The sequence below is a fragment of the Geotrypetes seraphini genome, chromosome 2, assembly GCF_902459505.1.
Source record: "Geotrypetes seraphini chromosome 2, aGeoSer1.1, whole genome shotgun sequence".
Taxonomy (NCBI): domain Eukaryota; kingdom Metazoa; phylum Chordata; class Amphibia; order Gymnophiona; family Dermophiidae; genus Geotrypetes; species Geotrypetes seraphini.
This window is the reverse complement of record NC_047085.1, coordinates 408,236,513-408,263,489: the sequence shown is the minus strand read 5'-3', so window position 1 is coordinate 408,263,489 and position 26,977 is coordinate 408,236,513. Positions and strand designations below refer to the sequence as shown.

Sequence of the window (26,977 nt, the reverse complement as noted above, 5' to 3'; positions counted from 1 at the left end):
ATCCGTTTGGCCGCAGCTTTATTGCTATCCCCAACATTTCAAATGCTGTGCTGCGCTAAAAAACGCTATCACGGTTTTGTAAAAGGGGGGAGGGGTAAAAACGGTCTATAATTCTCCATCTCAAATCACTAATCAGATTAGATTGATCTACCCAATGCTGAACCAAAGGGGTGAATATTGTTTATTTTATTGAATTTATAGTATACATATTTCAAACACATAACATAACTTTATTTTTCTATATCGCCACAATCATATGACTTCTAGGCAGTTTACACTGAAGAGAACTGGACAATCAGCGAATTACAGAATACAAATAGTAAAAGTACATGTTTCTCAAAAATAGTCAGTATAGAATTATTAATTTTAAAATGATTTCCGTTTAGGAGATAAATCTGAAATACAAAGAAATGATAGTCAAGAAGCAAAGCTGAAATAAAGATATGAATTGAGCCTAAGAACATAAGAAGTTGCCTCCGCTGAGGCAGACCAGAGGTCCATCTCGCCCAGCGGTCCACTCCCGCGGTGGCCCATCAGGCCTTTTGCCTGAGCAGTGGTCCCTGACTATTTCTATAACCTACCTCTACTCCTATCCCTATAACCTACCTCTACTCCTATCTGTACCCCTCAATCCCTTTGTCCTCTAGGAACCTATCCAAACCTTCTTTGAAGCCCTGTAACGGCTAGAACAAACTGTTTCAAAGAGACATCAAAAGAAGTGACATTTTTATGTCCTGAGGGTCCTCTTGCCCTGCAGATATATTTTTTGCCAAAGATTCACAAGAATCTAGTAGCTCCTCCAGGATGACCTATAGTTTATTTGAAACGTTCTGTTTTAGAGCCTTTGGCTCTACCACTTTGAAAGTAAAATATTTTATGCAGGACACTACTCATTTGTTAAGATGTTTAGAGAATGTCCAAATCGCTGCGTCCACTTTGATTTGTGACAGTGGATGTTTAGTCTCTGTATACTCAAATTTCTCAAATAAAAGCTTTGAATGTTATTGAAACTATAATGATAGAAAGATCTAACCCTTACTTATAAGCAAATTGAATATGAGGACCATCAGTTATCAAGTTTGGGGCAGTTTACTTGCGATCATTTCCAATAGTATGAGCTGGCGATGTTAGGATTGAGTTGGATGGATACCATAAAAAGTATTACTCTTGCTCCCATTCTACCTGTAACTCTAGTAACTTAGACCCTCTTTTACTAAGGTGTGCTAAGCGTTTTAGCGTGCGTTTAGCGTGCACTAAATCAACGAGTATGCTAACCGCTAACACGTCCAAAGGATAACATGCATGCGTTAGCATTTAGCGTGTTTAGCGTGCGATAATATTTACCGTGTACTAAAAAGCATAACGCACCTTAGTAAAAGAGGGGGTTAATTTACATCATTGTGTGCCCTTGTGGACTGAATTATATAGGACACACGTCAAGGGCAGTCAAGTTGCATCTGACGGAGCATAAAACTAGAATCATTAATAAAGTAATATCTGCTCATTTGGTTCAGCATTGGGTGGATCAATCTCATCTGATTAATGATTAGAGTTGGAGAATTATAGACAGTATTCAGTTAGAGAGGGAGGGGATAATGAATGGCTGAATTACAAAGAGCAATGGTGGATCTTTGATCTGAATACAGTCCATTTAAACAGGCTCAACTTTGAGATAGAATGGAGATCTTTGTGAACATCCAGTTCTGATGTTATGAGTCATGTTATGAGTCCAGTTCTGATGTTATGGGTTTGCTTCTGATATCATGAGTCAGGTGCTATTCAGTTTTTCTTTATTACATCAGCAAAAGCTCTGGCATTATTTTTGAACAAGGCTTGTATACTGTTTTGAATGTTAGTAGTTCCAACAGGCATTTAAGCATGGTAAGAATGTTTTCGGACTGAGCTATTATGATTTTTTTGGTTTTGATTGTTTGATTTTCTTCTAGCGGACCACTACCCTGATGAAGGAACTAAAATATTGGCTGTATCAGTAGTGGGTCCGGTGGAACATTTTGTAAGCTACCGTATTTTTCGCTCTATATGATGCACTTTTTTCCCCCCAAAAGTGAGTGGAAATGTCTGTGTGTCTTATGGAGCGAATATTGCGTCACAGACCGTGATGTGCAGTGTCTGGTAGTCTAGTGGTAGGCCGGAACAGGTGGGATCCGTCTCAGCTGACTAACAATTTTTTTACCACCTCCGCCCACCCCTGGTACCTTTTTTACACCTTTTTAAATCCTGCTGGTCCAGCGGTGTATCGGCAGGGCCCGCACCGCTCCCTGAATGGCTGCTTTAAGTTCTTGCAGGACTCGTGAGAGATTATCTTAGCACAGATCATCCCAGCTCCTCTTTGGATGCAATTTATTGAATTCCTCCCAAAACATTCAGCTTTATGTCTGCGTTACAGCATTTCAAATGGAACTACACTCTCTGGTCCCTCGGTTGAGTGAGTTAGGAGGGGATATAACACAGGAGAAAAATAATCTAGGTAATTACAAGGTTTATGATGCCCACATGAATAGGAGAACCAATTCTGACCAAGCTGAAAATCAAAAGTAGAAATTAACTGGGTGAAATTCAACAGTTTTAAGCTGCTGACAGCCATGTTCTGAGTTAGACGATATTCAATGTTGGGCTAAGCATGGGTACCAGCATTAGATATCCTGGTTTTTGGTGAACCTCATATGCCTCCTATCTGTCTGGTTAGGTATGTGGGCACTGGCATTGAACATTGCCAATGCCTGTATAACTTTCAGGTCAGCCCCAATTTCACTCCAGGTCCCTCTTGGCACTACCCAGATTATACTAGGGTGATCAGAGTAGATATTAAGTGATACTTCCTAGTTAAGTTCACTGAATATTGACAGCTGGCTTGAATATTGACTTCTAGCAATGTAAAGAAAAAAGTACAGTATTTTATAAGCACTGTCAACCTGAATGCCCTTTGGGATGTAGCCATTCCACAGGAAAGAGTCACTAACAATGGGATCAGTCATAATTGTAGAAACTCTGTCTCCATCTCTTGAAAAATCAGTGACAGCAGTGAAATAAAGAACAGCTTGACTACAGGTTTCATTATGGCAGGGTGCACTGAACAGATCCACGTGACAAGTAGAAAGTGCCAAATTTAGGTGTTGCTGCTTGTCTCCTGTTTTATTGGGGGGGAAAAATACACACAGTAAAAAGTCAAATTTGAAATGGTCATCATTTTCAGAGTACAAAACAGTATATTCCAGTGCTACTTAATGCAATAAAAGCACAGCATTTACATAAGCAATAATCAACATTTAACTTGTTCATCCATCAGTGTCTTTAGCCATGTTAGCTAGATAGTGTAGAAGGACTTGAGGGGAAAATAAGCTTGAATGCAAAAGATAAAATATCCGTAATAGAATAGACCTATTAGAGCAGGGGTGTCTAACCTTTTGGCTTCCCTGGGCCGCATTGGCAGAAAAAAATGTTTCTGGGGCCACACAAATGCTCAAACGCTTCAGCAAGACAAAGAAGGGAGCCGGCAAGATGGTAAACACCCTGGGGCAGCAGAGGAAAACACTGCATCACCCTTGACCAGGGCCGCACAAAATACTTCACGGGGCCGCATGCGGCCCTCGGACCACAGGTTGGACACCCCTGTATTAGAGGGTATAAAAAGAAAGTACTTTCAAAAACTGAAGGAGAATCAAAGGTGTAGAAAATAACTATCATATATTTAGCGTTCAGAAATTTATTAGCTACACATTACTGAGGAGAACAAAAATTGGAAACTGATAAGGAAGAGATCTAGGGGTGACGTAGATCAGGACAGATAGGGCTCCTTTTACTAATCTGCGATAGCATTTTAGCATGCGCAGAATTGCCACACGCGCTAAACCCGCGCTACGTGGCTAGATAATGCCAGCTCAATGCTGGCGTTAGCGTCAAGCGCGCGTGGCAATTTAGCGCATGCTAAGCGCGCGCTAAAACCGCTATCGCAGCTTAGTAAAAGGAGCCCTTAATGTTGTGAAGGGATAAGTTAACTATGGCTAGTTGCATAAGCACAATTATAGAAGGCTTGAAGGTTAGTCCTGAAGGCCAAAAGATAGGGTCTTTGTGATTCACCAGGTGATAATGTGTCAAAGCCATTACTAATGGGTCTGGAATGTCAGCTGTAGGTAATGGGGAAGGTCTATGCCAACTCAATAACTTTATGCTAGTGATAATGTGTGGCTTGCTTTTGGGCAGCATTTGATTCTTTATAAAGTGGAATTTATGCAGGCTGAGACAGGCTACCTAGCTAGGAACATACATACAAATAATATAATTTGGAATGCATTTGCTTTGATAAATCTGTTTAAGAACTTCAGCCATGCAATTCATGTAATCCAAGATGCAATTCATCTGTGTCTGGCAGACCCTCTTTGCTGTAAACCGCTCTGAACTGTCAAGGGATAGTGGATTATAAATAAATTTGAACATGGTGGATAGTCAGGTTCGATGGTTAAAAGGCTGAAACCTTGGTGTATCACGGACTTTTGCCTTTTCTCTGTCACAGTATTCCACCAAGAATAGGAACTTTTTCTACCCATGATAGCTTAAAACAAAAGAAGAAATACAATACAGATGTTTGAAAGGTGTTAAATATACAAATATTTTTTTTAGAGATGGGAAAGTAGTAGAATTAGAGGAAATAAACTGAGATTGCAAGGTAGTGGACTTAGGAGTAATGTCAGAAAATATTTTACCCAGAAAAGGTGGTTGATTCCTGAAATACCCTCTGAGGTGGTAGGAACAAAAACTGTGACAAAAATTCAAAAAAATACATGGGATAAATGCAGAGGATCTATATTTAGAAAGAGGATGGAATCAAAGCAAAATTAAATGATCTTCACAGGCATAGAGGGGTGTAACCTGCATTGAGTGTTAAGGGTAACCGACACCCGTTGTTCGGGCAGACTTGATGGACCATGTACTGTAGGTCTTTACCATCATTTACTAAGTTAATAGGTTATTAGGACTTTACCAGATATTCATATACGGTTTGATTCGCCCCGAATAGTGCCCCAAATACATTATTTGTATTCAACTGAAATAAGATACTTAGGGCCCTGATTCTGTATAGGACTGCCCGGGAGAGGTGTCCTATACAGAAAGCGGGCCTACACTAACCCCGATTCTGTAACAGGTGTCCATGTTACAGACACCTGTTAGAGAATCAGGTTAATGAGTAGAACGCGGCCGCTACACCTTATCGCAGCAAGGGATAAGTATAGCGGCCACCTGTCTGATCGCTGGCAGGAGGGTCACTGAACCGCTCCTGCCGGAACACTCCTCCCCAACTCGTAATCGCTGGCAGGAGGTGCCAACAACTCCTGTCGGAAAGCCGGACCCCCTCCGGACCCCCCCATGCTAACGACCCTCCCTCCCAACTAACCTCCCTCCCCCAACTAACCTTTAAATGTTGATCGGCTGGATGGGTCTTGCTGCTGTCCAGCCGACAGGCCTGCCTCGTCGAAATGAGACGGGCCCGCCCCTTCCCGGCCCATCCCCACTAAGTCTAAGGCCTGATTGGCCCAGGCTCTAGAAGGCCTTAGGCATAGTGGATCCGCCCATCCCCACTAATCCTAAGACCTGATTGGCCCAGGCTTCTAGTAAAAGGAGCCCTTGATCTCTGATTTCACCTTGCTTCTTTTATTATTGTTATGTTAAAGCTGAATACCCATTATTCATATTCAGTTTCATATTTGATTGAACAATATTTTTTATTATTCATATTCAGCCGAATAGTAAAATTTGCTGTTTGGTACAGCTCTGGCTATTAAGAACTGATTTGACAATAAGAGACATACTATTAGCAGTCAAGCTTTTACAACTTTGCAGTTGGGATATATAGTATTCTTTCTTTTTTTTTTTTTTTAACTGATGCATTTTTTATAGTTGAAGGTCCATTACATTTCGGTCTAGTAGGTATTTCCTATCCCTGGAAGAATTACAATATGTTTGTATCCAAGGCAATGGGAGGTAAAATGACTTGCTCAGATCACAAGGTGTACTAGCGGGATTGAAACCTTGATTTCCCTAATTTATTCACTCTAATGGGTCCTGTTACTAATCTATTTTAAGTACTTATCACACTGTTTACCATGCAGTAACAGTTAACGCATATAATGAAGGTGACAGGCATGCAAATCTGCCCCATGCATATTCATTAGGACTATCCTGAAAACCTGACTGGCTGGTGGTCCTCCAGGACAGGGTTAGGAACTACTGTCCTAGATGGAGTGACATTCCTCAGACCAACACCGGTTGGACCCAAATACTGAGGTGGGTGCATCCGTAAGGGATGCCACATCTTAATGCACATAAATAGAGATAGAAATATTACATTACATTACATTACATTACATTAGTGATTTCTATTCCGCTTGTACCTTGCGGTTCTAAGCGGATTACAAATTAGTAGTCTGGACATTTCCAGGAGCGTTACAATACTAAGAGTCATGTATATAGAAAGTTACAATTGATAGTCTGGACATTTCCAGGAGAAGTACAAAGCAGGAGTAAGTATACAAATTAGAAGTCTGGACTTTTCTAGGAGGGTTATCACTACAATACTAAGAGTCATGTGTATAGCAAGTTACATTGAAAGTCTGGACATAGAAATAGATTCAGTGCCACTTTATGGATAGTTGGCAGTGTGCTAATCGCCAGCAACTATAAAAATCTCAGCAATATTCAGCTATCCATATAGGTGGGTAAAACACTCTTGCTCTGCCCTGACACTAACTGGATGGTTTTCAGTGGCATTAGCCCTATAGTACCACTGAAAATTCACAGATAGGAGGCTTATACATTTAGGACCAGATTCTCTAAATAGCACCGTTATCGGCAGCTGCCTTCAAAAGTGGCCCCGATGCAAAGGTGCTGTTTGGAAAATCATGGCTATGTGATAGGCGGAAGGCACCAGAAATGCAGGCCAGGGCTTTAAAGGCCTACTTTTCCAGCACCTTTCACATGAATTACATCTAAGAAGGTGTCTAATAGAGAATGACACGGTGACAAAATTCATCACCGTTCCTGTCCCCGCGGATAACCGCGGGAAACCATCTTCATGTCATTCTTTAAGGAGAGAGGGAAGAATCAGAGTATATTGGGCACAAACCACTGACCCGCAAGCTTTGCTTTGAAGAATTGCTGGTGTAGAAGGACTGAGGTTGAAACAGACACTACAGAATGACAGTCTCTGGTATCCAGAGCAGATATTGTGATATCATAATGCCTCATTCCACCAGTGCCTAAGAGCCAATCACATCAGTGATGTCACAATGGCTTCATTATCCTTGGCTCACATAAGAATCAGAGTATGAATGGCCACAACTACTGACCCGCAAGCTTTGCTTTGAAGAATTCTGGTGTAGAAGGATCGAGGTTGAAATAGACACTAGAAAATGACATGGGATTATTTTCCACGGTTATCCACGGGGACGGGAACGGTGATGAATTTTGTCACCGTATCATTCTCTAGTGTCTAACAGTGCCTAAGGCCACTTCCAGCATTAACCACGCCTACAGTGGCTTAAAGTGCCACAAGGCGCCTCCTTAGATGGGACAATGATGTCATTTTTGGAGAAACCGTTAGGTGCCTCCATTTTTTTTAACAGCTTTTTAATTGGTTTTTAATCAGCACAATCAATTACTCTGCTGATTGAACCAATTAAACCAATTAAAGTTAGGCGGTGGTAGGGGGGCCTACCGCTGCCTAACTAATGGTGCCATTTTGCGAATCATGGCCTTAAAGACTCATTTTAAATAGAATGTAGAAATAGGACTTGAGACCTTCCCAAATCTAACTGATGTAACCTTGCTGTCCTTACAGCATCTCTTATTGTATACCGTCTTGAATTGAAAAAGGTATGACGGGATATAAATAAAGCTATTATTATTGTATCTAGGGCAGGATGTGTCTAGTTCTGCTTTTAGAGCAGGATTTTCCGACATAAGGCCTGTCCTAAATTGCATTCAGAAATAGATGTGTATGCTTCAGTTTTGCTTGGTGGGAGTATCAATTTTATAAGCATCAATGTCTAAAATATTTTAGGCCGGCACATGCAAGTAGAAGGCTGTCATTTTAGAAATGTCTATATCTATGTCTCCCCAATATGTTACAGCATCCAATAACATTTGCCAGTATTGCTTTCAGAGGGGACAAAAACTTTTGGGTTATTAAGGGGGTGACCTCCCTTCATCTCTACAGTAGATTGTTGTACATTATAATCTCTGAGTAACTAGATATCCCCAGCATCATTGAGGTCAGTAGTAGAGAGCCCAATAGGAGTGGGGATTGCAGGAATTCTGTGGAATTTCTGGGAATACTGCAGATATGGAAGAACTTGCCAAGGGATTCCCACAGGTATGGCTTGGTGTGTATGCAGAGAGGCAATTGGAGTGCTAGAATGAGACTTGGAAAATCCAGAGAGGCAGCTGGAACACCAAACTGAGGCTTGAAATACTCATTGGTTGAATAATAAATACCATCCAAAAGACCTTGAGAGGCTATTGGAATTTGTAGGAAACAGAGGCCTTGTGAAAGTAAATAATAGTGTCAACTCCTGCAGGTATGGACAGGGATGGAGGAGATTAATTGTGGGTGTGGATGAGGATGGATGGATCTTACCAGGTATGGGTGGATATGTGTTAGATTCCATTGGGGATGGGGGGATAGGTGAAATTTCTGTCCCTGTGACCTCTCGTCAGTAGACATGAATGTGCATTCCGCTTCTGAAATGGGAAATGCACATGGATTTTCTCATCGTATGCTGCCCCCTCCCAAAACATGTCCAGTCTATGTTCCCTTAAAATATGAATGTATTCATGATTTGGATGTGGCTTTTTAAAATTAGAATTTAGATGTATATGTGACATATACATCTAAAAGTCGATTTATGCACATCCAGTTCATGAATGTGGTTTCTAAAATAACTACTGTAGCCACAGGAAAGCTCTTTGAAATTAGCTCAATAACAAATAACTGAACATATCATGAGTACAGCACAAAACTGCATGACATATTTCAAATATGGATTTGCTCTGATTAAATCCCCTCAAAATTTGTTGCACATTTTGGTTGAGCTGGAGTCCTATAAAAGAAAATGGCATGAGAATATGTGAAAGTAACACCCCCAATGCACTGAGAAATTCCAAGTTCATGCCACTTTTGCAAACATATGATAAAACAAAAACAAAACATACAGAATGACCTATTTTCAGAAATCAACCCAGAACAGTTTTCTTATATATGCAAAAAGAACACATGCAAAGTAGAGTTAATAATTGTATTGTTTACTCTTGTTTGTTTAAGTTACCAAAGTACCTTGATCCAGTGTGTATAATTTTAGTGAGATTTTGCACTTGTGGTTAAATTGGCCGACCTCTGAGCAAGGGATGGGCACTGTGCTCTCAATCGTAAATCTGTGATCTTTCCCATCCTCTGATATCGTCAGGACTTCAGAATACAGCTGGCACATGAAAGAACAAGCAGATATAAAACAGAACACTTATACATTGGCAGCCCACATATTCTGAACTAAAGCAATAATATAAAATATGGTTTCAATTAACTGGTAATTTCTCCATTGCCGGTGTAATAATACATGGATGAGGTCTAGACTTGGTGCTTTCATTTTTGGTGCACAACATTTCAGATGTCTTAAAAAGAAGCAAGTATTTATGTGTCAAGCTTTGCTCCGGCATTCACACAGACTTTGTTTTCATGTTTTGGTGCTCCACAATGCTCGTCAAATAAGAAATACTTTGGACCCCTGAGGAAGATGTGTTGATCGAAACATGGACCGTGTTAGGTCCTCGTTTCTTTAGGACACAGGTGGACCACTTTTTATACAACGTTTTATTGACTTAAATAAAAATCCTGCATCAAATACATAAGCTCTTTTTTTGGTTTCTGTTGCTCAACACTTACTGCAGACTCATTGGATTTTTTTCTTCTTCAAGGAGGTCATTGCAGAAGCAGCTGCGCATGTAAACAGCAGAAAGGGCCCATGCAGAATGGATGTATGTGTAAACAGCAAATTCCAAGTTTCCAAGTTTATTTAAAACTAGTGTTTAAGCCCGTTACATTAACAGGTGCTAGAATAGATGTGTCTGTCTGTCTTTCTTTCTGTCTTTCTCTCTCCTTGGCCGCTGTCTGTCTTTCTTTCTGTCTCTCTCCTTGGCCTCTGTCTGTCTGTCTTTCTTTCTTCCTGTCTCTCTCTCTCTTTGGCCGCTGTCTGTCTGTCTTTCTTTTTTTCTTTCTGTCTCTCTCCTTGGCTGCTGTCTGTCTTTCTTTCTTTCTGTCTGTCTCTCTCCTTGGCCGCTGTCTGTCTTTCTTTCTTTCTGTCTGTCTGTCTCTCTCTCTCTCCTTGGCCACTGTCTGTCTTTCTTTATTTCTGTCTCTCTCCCTGGCCCCCTGTCTTTCTGTGTGTCTGTCTGTATTTCTCGCTACCCCCTGCCTGTCTGTTTCTCGTGTGCTGAGACGCTTCAGCTCCAGCCCCCTTCTCCCACCTACCTTGTAAAAATCAAGCAGCTCTGGCAGGGTCCGACGCAGGCTCTAACTGGAAGAAATTTGAAGAAACTGCTGCACGTGCTGCAAAACGCCACAGGCTCCACCGCCGCACGCGTCGCATGCTGTACTGTGCATGCGGCACCATGGAAACACAAATCACGGAGGCAGGGATCATGCCGTTTGAAGTGTCCATGCACGCTTAGGGTTTTATTATGATAAATCCCCCACCTCCCTCTCCCCCCCCTCTTCTTGTTTCCCACTCCCTCCATTTTATCCTCTAACCCAACTACGATAAACCTGTGCCTCCTTCCGCGCTACCTGCAATTCCGAAAATTTTTTTTGTAAATCCGGGTTCAGACCGGATCCTAATGTAACGAATGTAAACCGCCTAGAACTCTTTGGGTATGGCGGGATATAAGAACCTAATAATAATAATAATAATAATAATAACATCTAATCTGAATTCTAGGTGGTGCACATTAAAAATAATTAAATTAACAAATACAGACAACATAGGGGCTTATTGTATAATGATACATAACAAATTGGATGTACAGAAACAAAAGGAAAAAGGGATAGAACTACAATCTTAAAAGAAAAGAACATAAAAGGAAAAAAAAAACAGAAGGAGGGGGAAAAAGAAGAGGATCATCCGATTGTCCTTAAAAGGACATTTATGTTCAGAAAGCAACTGTTCATACATGCAGATGCTTGGGTTGCAGAGATTTGAAGGGATTCCACTTATCTTAGGCCCCCTTTTATGAAGTCGCATTAGGCTTTTTATTGCCGGCCGAGGCAGCATTAGCTCCAATGCTCATAGGAATTCTATGAAAGTTGGAGCTTTTAACACCTCTGCTGATGATAAAAAAAAGCCTTATGCGGCTTCATGAAAGGTGTGTATGTGTTTGTGTGTGGGGGGAGGGGGGTGTTAATATCATTCAGCAGACTGTTCAGAATTGGCCTAGGGTTGAGTCTGAATATTCTGCTCAATGACATTAAGATAAGTGGAACTTGTTGAGATTTCAAGGGGGCGTGCCATGGTCAGAACAAAAATATAATGATCAAATGAAACCTGACATGGCATACAGGCATAAAAAGTATTTTTAAAATATAAAGGATTATCAGTCCCCCTTAAACATATATGTTTCACTTAAAGGACAAAAAGACAAACATCATAAGGAGCGTACAGAATTGAAATTTAGGGTGGTAGAGGGTGAAAAGAGTTGTTTAAGCTCTTACTCTTTTTTTAAAGGGCTTGAATGGTTAGGTCTATTCTATTACAAGAGTTTTTTCCAACGTGCTTTGCAGATCTGGTCTTCATTCACTAACCTTTCCTTCCCCGAAACCAATAGACTAATATCAAAACAAGCCTTACAAAGCAGTCCCCTTGACAACTGTCCTCCTTACTTTCTTTCAGCAGTTCCGCATCATATCATTAACTGGCTCACTAACCTGCTAAATAGTTCCTCAAACCAAGGGTACCTACCCAAAGAAATGGGTAAAATAGCCTTAACCCCTATACCAAAAACAACACAAGCAGACCTTTCCATAGCATCCGATCCTCACTAAAATCCTCGAGTCCCACGTCAGCAAGCAGCTAGCCTCATACATAGAGCAACACTCCTGCCTTCATACATCCCAATATGGCTTCCGAAAACAGCACAACACCGAGCTCTTCCTCATCACTTTAATCACTAAAATCAAACAATTGCTAAGCTCGGGTCATCAGGCCATTTTACTCCAATTTGATAGCTCCGCAGCCTTCGACTCAGTGGACCACCAATTGCTACTAACCAAACTCTCAGAAATCGCAATAACAGGAACTGTATTGAAATGGTTTGCAGACTTCCTACAAAATCACAAATACATGGTCAAAAAGCAAGAATCATACTCCAACCCCTGGAAGGCTCTCTATGGTGTCCCACAAGGCTCCCCATTATCCCCAATCCTATTCAATCTATTCATGAGCTCGCTGGGACACATCAAAATGGAAGATGAAACTATACTATCGTATACCGACGACATCCTCCTCTTCATCCCCATAACCAATAATCATCCCAATATTGCCGAAAAAATCTCAAACAATATAGATAAAATTTAAACCTGGGCAACGAACAACAAGTTGAAACTGAATGCCACTAAGACCAAAGCCATTGGTTTCCGCACCGCACAACAGAATGTCATACATAACCTCCCTCTTTCATCAGGTATCACTCTCATAATTGAAAAATCCACCAAGGTACTAGGCTGCATCTTAGATAACACTCTAACAATGGAACCACAAATATCTAACCTTCGTAAAAAGACCATCTACACTATGCATCAACTATGACTCACAAGGCCATACTTCCACCCACACCACTTTGCTCGTTCAGATGATGGTCCTACCCCAACTGGACTATTGCAACTCCGCCTACCTTGGTATCAACATCGCTCTTATCCACAAACTACAACTCATCCAGAACACAGTCGTTAGACTAATCTACAAATTAAAGAAATTTGACTCAATCACAACCTTCATCAGGCAACTACATTGGCTCCCGATATCATCCCGAATAATCTTCAAATCGTCATATATCCTACACCAGATCCTATACGGAAGCTCAGCAGCCCCTCTCATCCAATTATTCTCTAATGTTTGGATGACATCAAAAAGAATCCTTAACAGAGTCCAACTAAACCTACCATCCACAAAATACCTCCACTACAAACAAATTTTCCACTCTATGCTAACCTATCTGGGTGTAAAAATCTGGAATGACCTACCAGATGCTATCAGGAAAGAGACAAACTACACTAGATTCAGAAAAAACTTGAAGACTCACCTTTTTGATAACTAACTAACTATATAGCATCCCCTACGTCTAAGTCCCTCCTCTTATCTCTCCATATCCTCTTCCCCTCCTTCTTTCCCCTTCCTCTTTGATCTGTTTCCTTAAGCCTGTATAAGTATGTTGGAAGATTTGATTAGATAGTGATAAATAGATTTGCTTGGAGGAAAAGGATGTTGTTAATGGAGTGCCACAGGGATCTGCCCTTGGGCCAGCTCTTTTTAACATCATTGTGAGTGATATTGCAGAAAGACTGTTTGGCAAAGTTTGTCTTTTTGCGGATGATCCAAGCCGCAGCGTAGCGAGGGTGAGCGGTGCCCGGGGTGGTGGCACCCCTTCCTCATCCTCTTCCTCACTCCTCCTGCTGCACATGAGCCCTTTCCCTGTACCAGCCACCAACTTACTGCCTGCGTCGGTCCCGGAAGTGACATCAGAGGGAACGCCGAAGCCGATGCGGGCAGTAAGTTGGTGCCTGCTTGTGCGGAAGTTAAAAAGGTACAGGGGATGGGAAGGAGTGCGTGCAGGGCAGGGAAAGGAGTGGGAAAGGGATGCGGAGAGGAGGAGGATTACCGGTGCCCTGAGGAAGATGGCGCCTGGATCGGACCGTCCCTCCCCTTGCCTCCCCCCATTACTACGATACTGATACCAAGCTCTGTAATAGGGTAGACATCCTAGAGGGTGTGAATAACATGAGGTGGGGTCTGGCAAAGCCTGAAAAATGGTCTGGTAACTGGCAATTAAGATTTAATGCAAAAAAAAAACAAAACAAATGCAAGGTCATGCACTTGGTTTGCAAAAATCCAGAAGAATAATACAGAATAGGAGGTAAAATACTTCTGTGTATGAAAGAAGAGTGGGACTTGGGGGTGACTGTGTCTGATGAACTCAGAGTTGCAAAACAAATAGAAAAGGTGACGGTCGAAGGCAGGAAGGAGAGGAATGGCCATTATGAGGCCCCATTTGGAATGCTGTGTATCATTTTGGAGACTGCACCTTCGAAAAGATATAAATAGGATGGAGTCGGTCCACAGGGCTGCTACAAAATTGGTTAGTGGTTTTTGTCATAAATCGTATGGGGACAGACTTAGGGCTCCTTTTATAAAGCACAGTGTTATATTCTTGCAAAGTGGAGGTTCTGCAAAGATTGGGTGGTGAGGTTTTTTGGGGGACTGTGTTCCCCTTTTTCCTCCATGTCTCTGAACACAACCTATCCACATATGAAAGCATAATAAAAACTTTGTTATAAGAAAATATTTTTTGAATCCATCATAGTGATTTATGTAAGCGTGTTATTTATCTATTTTCAGTGCAAAAGTGATGGCATGAAGTCTGCGAGGAGCACACACTTAATTATTGGCACAAATGTTTACCCTTGCCCTCTAGATGGTATAAAGATCCATACCTGTCGCTTATGTTAGTATTTTATAAAGACAGGTATGTGCCTATCTGACTTTATAAATCAGGCTTCACATCAGAGCCCTTCTATAAATACAATACAATCTGGGCTCACTGCATTTTAATACAGTGGTACCTCGGTTTACGAGTGCACCGGTTTGCGAGCAAAACATTTGCAAAATCCGCACCTCACAAACCGAGTTTGCCTCGATGTACGAGCACCTCCTCCCGCGATCCGGCACCCCCCGCGCAATCCGGCATCCCCTCGCTCACATCGCCCCCCCCGCCGCGATCCAACATCCACCCCGTATCCATCACCCACCCGAACACATCACTTAACCCCCATCTGGCACCCGGCACCGTCACCAATGCAAAGGACATGCCGGTGCCGGTCCCCGAAGATCTGTCCTCCTGTTCGCTGGGCCTTGAGCATGTGCGCATGCTCAAGGCCTTAGTTCCTGCACGGACTGTGGGAGCACTCCTATTTAGAAGGTGCAAGATGCTCCCGCATTAACTCTGTGTTACTCTAATCATAAAGAGCTAGCTGGAGAGTACAGGAACTTCCAAAAAATAATTTCAAAAACTTGTAATGCAAATAGGCAAAATGCTTTGCTATATTTCTTCAGTAGCCTCTTCTCATGCACTAACCATGCGTTATGGGCTTAATGCCCTTTAGTAGAAGGGCCCCGTAGTGATTTAAAGGGTAGTCTATCTAGCTCCCTCCTTATTTATTTATACTATTTATATACCACTTATAATCTAAGTGGTTTACATTCAGGTACTCGAACATTTTTCCCTTTCTGTCCCGGCAGGCTCACAATCTGCCTAATGTACCTGGGTCAATTAGGGGATTAAGTAACTTGCTCACAGTGGCGTACCTAGCATATGTGACACCCGGGGCCCATAATTTTTTGGCACCCCCCCCCCCCCATTTGTACGAAAAACATGATTTTTAGTAACAAGCCATACGTCACACATGAGTACCTAGGAAAAGGCAGCATCTTACATATGCAGTGAGCAGTACAACATCAATACACCCATTGTAAAACTAAACAAGCCAGACTAGTACAGATCAATCCTACACCGTCAATCCTAACAGAAAACCATGTCTTTCGAACACACAGAACACAGAAAACACCTTCGCCTAGTATGGAATATGTCATCACAAACTAACCCCTCCACCTTTTACAAAACTGTAGTGTGGATTTTAGCCACGGTGGTAACAACTCTGACGCTCATAGAATTCTGAGCATCAGAGCTGCAACCACCACAGCTGGTGCTAAAAAATGCTCCACAGTTTTGTAAAAGGGGGGATAAAATAGAAATACACAGACAAAGGTTAAATTGAACCAGCAAGAAGCTGGACTCTGCATACAATGCAACACCACAGAAACAGTGACACATGTCTCCTAAAGCAATAAATAAATAAATAATTTTTTTCTTCCTTTGTCTTCTCTGGTTTCTGCTTTCCTCATCTTCTAGTTACTCTCTTCCTTCCATCCACTGTCAGCCATCTCTCTGCCCCTATATGGCATCTTCTCTCCTTCTATGCCCCTTCCAGAAACTGTATGCCTCCCCCTTCCATCTCTCCTTTCACCCCCATTAGACTGGCATCTCTTTCCTCTCCTTCCCTCTCCCACACCTCTCTTCTGCAATCCCTTTCTTCCCTCATTTTCCTTTTCAATTTATTTTCTGCATCTATTTAGATTACGTTATTACTACTCTCTCATCAATTTCCTTTTTTACTGTCTACCTACAGCTCACCACCTAACTCCAGTATTTCCCTAACTCAATCCTTTTCCCCCATCATGTGCCCTCCTTTTATTTATCCCCTCCTTCCATCATAAGAACATAAGAACATAAGAAGCGCCATCTCCGGATCAGACCTTCGGTCCATCAAGTCCGGCGATCCGCACACGCGGAGGCCCTGCTAGGTATACACCTGGCTTATTTTATAGCCAACCATATCTTTATATGCCTCTCTCAAGGAGATATGCATCTAGTTTGCTTTTGAAGCCTAGGACTGTCGATTCCGCAATAATCTCCCCTGGGAGAGTATTCCAGATGTCAACCACTCTCTGTGTGAAGCAGAACTTCCTGATATTAGTCCTGAACTTGCCCCCCCTTAGCTTCATTTCATGTCCTCTTGTCCGTGTCAAATTGGACAATGTAAATAGTTTTTTCTGCTCTATTTTGTCGATTCCTTTCAGTATTTTGAAGGTTTCGATCATATCCCCACGCAGTCTCCTTTTCTCAAGGGAGAACAATCCCAGTGTTTTAAGTCGATCCTCATATTCCAGTTTCTCCATACCCTTCACTAGTTTAGTTGCTCGTCTCTGCACCCTCTCCAGCAGTTTTATATCCTTCTTTAAGTAGGGAGACCAATGTTGGACGCAGTATTCCAAGTGGGGTCTGACCATTGCCCTATAAAGCGGCATTATAACTTTCTCCGATCTACTCGAGATTCCTTTCTTTATCATGCCCAACATTCTATTTGCCTTATTTGCCGCTGCCGCGCATTGTGCCGACGGCTTCAGGGTCCTATCTATCAGTACACCCAGATCCCTTTCTTGTTCACTTTTTCCCAGAGTTGCACCTGACATTCTGTACTCGTATTCCTTATTTTTACTGCCTAAATGCATTACCTTGCATTTCTCCACGTTGAACTTCATCTGCCATTTCTCCGCCCATTTTTCTAACCGACACAAGTCGCTCTGGAGTTCCTCACTGTCCTCCTGCGATCTGATTGCCCGGCAGAGTTTTGTGTCGTCTGCAAACTTGATGATCTCACTGGATGTTCTGTTTTCCAGGTCATTGATATAAATATTAAAAAGGATCGGCCCAAGTACCGAGCCTTGGGGTACACCACTAGTCACTTTCTCCCAGTCGGAGAACTTCCCATTTATGCCCACTCTCTGCTTCCTGTTTTCCAGCCATTTGCCTATCCATCTTTGTATATCTCCCTCTATGCCATGGCTTTGTAGTTTCCTAAGAAGTCTTTTGTGTGGAACTTTGTCAAATGCTTTCTGGAAGTCCAAGTATATTATGTCCACCGGCTTTCCACTATCAATTTGCTCGTTCACGGTCTCAAAGAATTGGAGTAAATTCGTCAAACACGATTTCCCTTTCCTGAATCCATGTTGACTGGGTTTCATCAAGTCATGTGTGTCCAAGTGCTGAACTATGCTATCCTTGATCAGTGATTCAATCATCTTGCCGGGGACAGATGTAAGACTCACAGGTCTATAGTTGCCCGGTTCTCCTCTCGATCCTTTTTTGAAAATTGGCGTGACATTCGCTTTCCTCCAGTCGTCTGGTATCTGACCAGTTCTGATTGACAGGTTTGCAAGTTTTTGCAGTAACTCTCCGATTTCGACCTTCAATTCCTTCAAGACTCTCGGGTGAATTTCATCCGGTCCAGGGGATTTGTCACTTTTAAGTTTGTCGATCTGGTAGTATATCTGATCTAAGTTCACTTCAACTGTGGTGAGGCTGTCCTTTATTTCTCCTGTAAACAGTTTCTCCACTTCAGGTATTGTTGAGGTGTCCTCCTTCGTAAAGACAGACGCAAAGAAGGAATTTAGTTTGTCTGCGATTTGTTTATCTTCCTTGATGTACCCTTTTCTTCCCATGTCGTCCAAGGGTCCCACTGCCTCTTTTGCAGGTTTTTTCCCTTTCACGTATCTAAAGAAGGGCTTGAAGTTTTTGGCCTCCCGGGCTATTTTTTCCTCATAGTCCTGTTTTGCATCCCTCACCGCCTTGTGACATTTCTTCTGTTCATCTTTATGTTTGTTCCAGGCTTCGGTTGTCTTCGTGCATTTCCATTTTTTGAAAGAGTCCTTCTTTTCTTTTATGGCTTCCTTCACCTGTATGGTAAGCCATGCTGGTTCTCCTTTGCCTTTAGTTCTCCGATCTTTGGAAATCCTCGGAATGTAGAGATCTTGTGCTTCTGCAATAGTATTTTTCAATAGGCACCATGCCTGGTCTACTGTTTCAAGTTTGTCCACCATCTTCTCGAGTCGTTTTGTTACCATGGCTCTCATGCAATCGTATTTACCCTTTTTAAAGTTTAAGGTGGTGGTTAAGGTTTTGGCATGTTTCCCTTTCCCGATGTCAAGTTTAAAGTTGATTACATTGTGATCACTCGTTCCCAGTGGAACCACGACTTCTACTTCTGTTATCGGTCCGGTGAGACCATTTAGGACCAAGTCCAAGGTGGCGTCGCCTCTTGTCGGCTCTTTTACCATTTGCTCCAGGAAGCAATCCCCTAGCACCTCCAGGAACTTGGCCTCCTTGCCGCAGTTGGAGGCTCCTAGTTTCCAGTCTATTCCTGGGAAATTGAAGTCTCCCAATATAACTACATTGCCTGTCTTGCATACTTGTTTGATTTCCTCCATCATTTCTGAGTCAGTGACCTCCGCCTGTCCTGGGGGACGATAGTAAAGGCCAATTTTTGTATCTGCGCCATTGTGACCAGGAATTTTGATCCAGAGGGACTCCAGCTTCTCTTTCCTGTCTGTTGTAATCATTCCAACAGAATCTATTCCTTCCTTAACATATAGGGCAATACCTCCACCTTTCTGCCCTTCTCGATCCCTTCTATATAGTTTGTATCCCTGTAGTACTGTGTCCCATTTGTTTTCTTCATTCCACCATGTTTCTGTTATGCCAATGATATCCATGTTCTCATGTCTTGCTATCGTCTCTAGTTCTCCCATTTTGTTTCCTAGACTTCTAGCATTTGTATACATACATCTAAGTTCCCTTCGTGTTACCTTTTTGGACCTTCTACTCTTGGCCTCTTTCTCTACCCCTTCCATCTAGTACCTTCTCCTCTCTCTGTCCACTTCCATCGTCTGCTCCCCTCTTTCTCTCCTCCCATTTCCTTCCTGTATTTGCTCCCTTATCTCTCCCATCTGCACCTCCATCCAGCATAGGCTCCCCCTCTACCTGCCACACTACCATCCAATGTCTGCCCTTTCTCTCTCCATCCACCCCTCTTCAATCAGCATCTGCCCCCTTTCTTTCCCTCCAATCCAATTCCATCCAGTATCCTTCCCCCTTATGTCTCTCTCCCCTTTCCCTGTACATCAATTCCATCAGCACCACCCTTCCATTCCACCCTGCCCCCCTTTCTCTCCCTGCACCACTCTTTAATTCCAGCAGTCCTACTCCTTTCTCGCGATGGCTGTAGCTGCCGGCTGCCGGTCCACCCCACTCTAACGTACTAGCTCTGGATGTACTAGCCGTGTGCTGGAAGGTCCCGCGATGACTCCAGGCTTTGCTCTGGAAGAAGTAAGTTACGTCGGAGGGGGTTGACCCGGCAGACGCAGGGAGTTGTGGCAAGGACCCATAATGACTGCGTCGGCCAGGTCCACTCCCTCCGACATAACTTCTTCCGGAGCAAAGCCGGCAGACGAGTCATCGGGGGACCTTCCTGCACCTCAGCGCAGCTGCTGACTCTGCTCAAGAGCAGTGTTTTTCAACCTTTTTACACCCGTGGACCAGCAGCAATAAAAGAATTATTTTGTGGACCGGCAAACTACTAAGACTGAAATTAAAAAAACACATTTCCGCCCCGTCTCCGCAAGCTCAGTCCTCGCAAACCATCTGATCCCATCCGCATAAGTCTCAGTTATGATTTTATATTGAACATATTTTATTAAAGTATAAAAAGAAACAATATTCTGTACAGTTGTCATTTTATAAATATAAATATACAGGGTAAGGATCAACAAAACCCCTGTCTCCCCTCCCCTTCACATATATCCCCTCTACTATCAAGAAAACTGAACAAGCCAAATTATTATAGAATGCTACACAGAAATATCATGCTAACAGAATACTGCAGTCACACATGACAGGAATAGTGTTAGGTGAATGCCCCCTGGTCTAAGAGAGCCCTAAGCCAGCTGGAAGCTAAAGAAGCACTGCCTGGGCTTTGCAGTCCCCAGTTATGTCTCTAGCAGGATACATATTTCAAATCTGATATAGTCTAATGACAAAATAGAAATAAAATGATTTTTTTTTTATACCTTTTGTTGTCTCTGGTTTCTGCTTTTATCTTCTTTCACTCTTTTCCTTCCAACGTCTGCCCTGTCTCTTCAATCCAGCATCTGCCTGTTCCATCCACTGTCTGCCCTCTCCCCCTTCCAGAAAATGTCTGTCTCCCCCTGCCATCTCTCCTCTAGACTCCCCTCCCCCCTTTGGTCTGGCATCTATCATCTTCCCTCTGTTCCCTCATGGTCTGACATCTTTCTCCTTTCTCTTTCCCTCCCCCCTGTGGTTTTTAGCATCTCTCTCTTCTCATTTCCTCCACTCAGATCTGATATCTGTCTCCTTCTCCGTTCTCTGGCATCTCTCTCTCCTCTCTCTCTCTTCCCTTTCCTTCTCTGGTCTTCCGTCTTTATTTTCTGCGTCCGTCAAAATTAAATTTGTTCTTACTATGCAGTCCTCAAATTCCCTCTTTTCACTATGTTTACCCACAGCATGCCACCCCTTTCCTTCACCCCTCCACTATCTCACTAACTCTATCTTCTTCCCCCATCCAACACATGTCCTTTTTCTTTATCCCTCCTTCCATCCACTTCCATTCAGCATTTGCTCTCCCTTCTCTCCACTTCCATCATCTGCCCCTTCTCTCTCTTTCCCCCCACTTCCAACATCTGCCCTCTTCTCTCTCCCCACTTCCATCATCTGTCCTCTTCTCTCAATCTCTCCATCCACCACAGGCCTATCTTTCTCCCTTCCTCACCTTTCCAATTTTGGCAACAAGACCGGCAAGGCCTCCCCCCCCACGACAGCACTCAAGTTCAGCCTCCTTCTCCCAGCATCAACAGAACTTCAGATCGGCAACAGGTGCTCAGTCAAAAGCTTCCCTCTGACTGAACTGCCTGGGCGAAAACAGGAAGCTGAGTCAGGGGAAGCTTTTGACTTAGCACCTGTTGCCGATCTGAAGTTCTGATGATGCCGGGAGAAGGAGGCCGAACTTGAGTGCTATCGCGGGGGGGGGGGAGGTGGCGCCGATGCCGCTGAGTGCCGTCACCGGTGGGGTGGGCGCTGATGCCGCTGAGTGCCGTTGCCGATGCAGCCCAGGAATTTTCCGGACCTGGCCGGCTGTGCACCCCCCCCTAAGGCTGCACCCGGGGCGGACCGCGGACTGCCCCCCCTTGGTACGCCACTGCTTGCTCAGGATCACAAGAGCAGCATGGGATTTGAACCCTCAACTTCAGGGTGCTGAGGCTGTAGCTCTAACCACTGTGCTAATGTATTCTCAAAGATACCAAAATTGCTCCAGAATCCTCCAGGGACAGTGATGGTGTCTAGGAATGGTTCATGGTTGAAACCTCTATTTTTTGTTACTAGTTTTACATACAACTGCATTTTACATACTTACCTTGATGCCAGCAAAAAATTCTTTGCTTTCTACTGAATGACTTTGCACATCTGGATTGTCTAAGAAAAAGCTGGAACTACTGCAGTAAATCTGTAAATAATATTAATAATAACAGCTTATTTATGTACCGCAAAACTGTGAAGTTCTATGTGATTTACACAATTTTAAAATACATTTGAAATACACTAAAAGCAGAAAGAAATTAAAAAGTAAGAACCAATGGCTAAAAACCCTAAAATCTGATAATTACATAATATAAAATTTTTACAAGTTAACTACCTAAGTACTTCAGAAATAAATGTGTTTTTAGATGTTTTCTAAATTCCCCTTAAATTTCAGTAAAAGTGAGCAATTGATCTAGATCTTTGCCCCATGCTGCTGTTTGATATGAAAGAAGAAGCTGCTGATATTTTTTAAGTTTGCATCCTTTAACAGGCGGAAAAGCAAAAATCAAATGTGAGCTTCTTTTATGTCTATTAGTTGTAAAAGAAAAAAGTTCATTTATATATCTAGGAGTCAGACCAAATAGAACCTTAAAACAAAAGCAACTGAATTTAAATTTCACACGCGTCTCCATTGGCAACCAATGCAACACCCGATAAAAGGGTGTCACATGGTCATGTTTTTTTAATTCAAAGATCAACCTGACCGCTGTATTCTGCACCATCCATAGTCGGTGCATATGTTTCTGAGAAATTGCTAAATAAGCAATGTTGCAGTAGTCAAGTTGGCTTAGTAAAAGAGGGCTTTAGTTTTTATGCTATGAATTATACAAACTAAAGGCTCTCTTCACCTAATAGACATTAGAATGAGGTGAATGGCTTTTCAGAGGTACCCATTTGTGAGCACATATTTAGTTCACTTGGGCACCAAAAAGTTTTTAATGTACACCAATCTCTTGTATATGCATATAGAGCTCATTTTCTAAAAAGAAAACCGTCCAAAAGACATCATCTTTTGGATGTTTGGATCATGAAAACATCCAAATTGTCATTTCTAGACAATTTTCTATGCTGTTTCTCAACAATGCATCTAAATTTCATGGGGGCATGTTGGAGGCATATCTGTGCAACCAGTCTACTAAAAATGCTGGCCCCCCTCCTACGTCCCAATGGCTTGTTTTTTACATTTTGAATTTGAATGTTTTGTTTTTTCAAAAATGGTTATAAAAAGATAGACGTACTAAGGGCGAACATGTCTAAAAATGGTCACTTTTTTTTTTGTAAATCTTTATTGATTTTCAAACTTCAATAGTGTAATACAATTGATAAATCAGAAAGACTGCACAAAAAACACACTATTAACTATATAATTATTACATTAACAATCATTTCACCACTCCTGAACTTATTATTTGAACAATAAAACATATAAAATAATTTCAATATTATAATGAAATAAATAAACATTTCAAAATATATTTCCCACCCCCCATCCACCCACCCTCCCTGGATGTGTAATGAATGTAATGAAAAAAGAAAGAAACATGATCTTAATTATATTACAATAAAATTAGTCAATGGACTCCATACATCTTTAAAAGACTTATTATTCCCAAAATGTTCTGCCATCATCTTTTCATACTTGTATTTGGTACACACAGTTACCCACCAAATAGTAAAATTAATCCTATCATGATTTTTCCAATTATGGGTAATCAGCTGAACCCCTATTCCTGTCAATATCATGAAAAGGCGATTTTTAAATTTATCTAAAGTAGGTTTGACATGAAGTAGTGAACCACATATTATCGCCTCACATGACATGGGGATAGATGATTCAGGAATAATATTTATTTGTCCCCAAATTGACTTTCAGAAACTAAGTATCAATGGACAAAAATATAACAGACTAGTATTTTAGCCCATTATATTAACGGGTGCTAGAATATATGTCTGCGTGTCTTTATTTCTGTCTCTCTCTCCCTCCCGCTGTCTGTCTCTCTCCCTGGCCCCCTTTGTCTGTCTGTCTTTCTGTGTCTCTCCCTGCCCCTGTGTCTTTCTTCTTTTCTTTCCATCTATCTGTCTCTCTCCCTGCCTCCTATGCAGCAGCATTTCTCTCCCACCACTTCCCTGTGCAGCAGCCACAGCAGCATTCCATCCCCCTCCCCCCACATCACTTCCCTGTGCAGCAGCAACGTTTCCCCTACCCCCCCTTTCCCTTCCCGCGGTCTGGCCGGCTCCCTTAGTGCCTTACCGCCCCCCCCTTCCCTTCCCGCGGTCCCGAAAAACCTTCTGATTCCAGCAGCGTCTGCAGCACTCTACACGGGTGCTAGAATAGATGTCTGTTTGTCTGGGTTTTTTCTTTCTTTGTCTCTATCTCCTTGCATGCTGCCTGTCTGTCATTTTTTCTGTCTGTGTCATCAGGGACGCAGCAGAGGAAATTAGGCCAGTAGAAGAGCCGAAGCAGTGTGTTTAGTGTGCCTGGGACGCTGCTGGAGCTGCCAGATTTGTCGGCCGTGTAGCGGTGGGAGGGTTGGCTGGGAGGGTCAATAGGGGTATCTGGTGTGGCGGGTAGGGTCGGCGGGGAGGGAGAGGAGTTGTGGCGTGTTAGTGGTGTGGTGGGTAGGGACGGCGGCGTGGGGGGGTGGAGGAGGGGGAGCCGCGGTGTGTTACCTGGCCGGTCCTTCGACGCTTTTTGGCGGCCGACAGGCTCCACATGCGCACTCCTACCTGCGAGTCCCTACAGCGCACAGAAAACGGGCACACGCAGGTGGGAGTGCGCATGCGCGCTTAGGGTTTTATTATATTAGATGATCCAAAGTTCCTGTATTAATGTGACAATGCCAGCATCTATTAGATTTAGAATTATCTATTTTGTGTAAGCGAACTGGGGGTCCAAAAAATCCTATGCAATAAAAATAACCATGTTTGTCTCATATGTGCTGATGCTGTATATTTCAACCTCCAAGTCCAAATTCGTGGCCAACGAGATACAGAAATATACTGTTTTATCTTGATGCTCCAGATATCCCTAAGACTATTGTTTGGCTTCTTGTTTAAAAATCCAGAAATCAAAAAATGTCTGTTGAAAAAACAAGATAGATATTTTGGCCCAGATTCTGTATAAGACGCCCAGGAAGGGCCTAGGCCCACCCAAAATAAACCCAATTCTGTAACCGACGTCCATGTTACAGATGCTGGTTACAGAACCGGGTTACTGTAGACATGGCTGCTATACTTATTGCGGCAAGGGATCTCCCTGCCACGATAAATATAGTGGCCACGCCTGCCAGTCCCCCCACCTCCGTACAATCGTGGCAGGAGGGAGCCCGTTGATTGTCCACCCCGACATGTACGATTGCGGCAGAAGGGAGCCCAACCCCTCCTGCCCGATGACCGCCCACAATTTCCCAAAGATCGTCGGCAGGAGGGTGCCCAATCCCTCCTGCCAGATCCCCCCCAACGAACCCCCATCTCCAAACACACCCCTCACCCGGTGGATTGAGCAGGAGAGGGGTGGGCCGGCCTCATTTGGACAGAGGCAGATCTGCCAGCCAGATGGTGTGAGTACCCATCTGGCCGGCCAACTTTCTCAGTGAGCCGGTGGGGGTTTCCAGGGAGGGGGTTCATTGGGGAGGTACAGGGAAGGGGGTTGGGGGGTTTTGGGGGTAGTTCATGGGGGGGTCCGGCAGGAGGCATTGGACACCCTCCTGTCGGTGATCTTTGGGAAAGGGTGGGCTGTCATCGGACAGGAGGGGTTGGGCTCCCTCCTGCCACGATTGTTCATGTCGGGGTGCGCAGTCATCAGGCAGGAGGGGTTGGGCTTAGCAAGGCCAGAGAAACTGGGCACTGGGTCAGCAAGTAACACACACAAAGTTTCCATCATTGCATCACCTACTGTGCATCCTCAGCAGCCTTGCTACAATAGAAAACGTATATTCTTTTTATATCACACTCCTCCTAGCATTTTGCCATATTCTTCAATTGGTAGGGTTACCATATTTTTCTCCAGGAAACCTTGGATACATGACTCCATCCATTCAGTCTCTAGCCTTACACTGTTCCGCCTCCAGTCCTGTCCCATTCCACCCCCAGTCCCACCTCCCCACAAAGCCTCCTCTCTTCTTCCGGACGAGCTCCAGCCACGTCTGGAGGGACTGGAGCATGCACGGATGTATGTTACATCATCTGTGCATGCTCAGAGGACCTCCAAACATGGCTGGAGCTCATTGAGGCTTTCCAAAACCCAGACAAATGCCGGGTTTTGGAAAGTCCATCCGGGAGCCTAGTCAGTCCTCTAAAAAGAGGACATGTCTGGGTTTTCCCGGACGTTTGGTAGCCATACATATTGGGCTAGTGTCTTCTAGAAAAATATGCCTTGATTACCTCAACTACCATGAACATAGATAAAAAACCATATATGGGAGGTACATACAAATGGTCACATATAGGCTGGAGAGTAAATATTGCCATTTATTCTTCTTGTCCTTTTTCTAAACTCCTGTTTGAACTGTTTGGAATACAGGTAGAAAGAGAGAGAGAGAGAAATAGAGAAACAATGAGCTGAGGAATGGTTGAAGCTCATTTGCATATAAAGCAAGAGTTGAACCACTTTACTGCTTCAGAACTTTCTCACTGGGGTATAAGAAATGCTAGAAGTCAAACCAGAAGAGACATGCAATATATTTAGCAGAGAGTGGACTTGTTTATTATATGTTGAGAGACACAGATTATTCGACTGATTTGCAATGCATGTCGCCCAGAGTGAACAATAGGTCAAAATAAGAACCACTACTGAATCTATCCAACTGCTATACGGATTTCTCTGATTCATATTGGAATGGATTATTTTGCTTTGTCATCTGAGGCTACAAAGTCC

At 43.0% G+C, this 26,977-nt stretch overlaps 1 protein-coding gene across 1 annotated transcript in view; it reads right to left on the bottom strand.

The window, feature by feature from the left end:
• VWDE (von Willebrand factor D and EGF domains) overlaps nt 1–26,977 on the bottom strand; it is a 174,549-nt gene that overhangs the window by 107,793 nt on the left and 39,779 nt on the right. Inside the window, 3 exon segments of the mRNA XM_033931003.1 lie at nt 2,934–3,148; nt 9,347–9,491; nt 22,157–22,246. Of these exon segments, the coding sequence (XP_033786894.1) occupies nt 2,934–3,148; nt 9,347–9,491; nt 22,157–22,246 (450 nt within the window).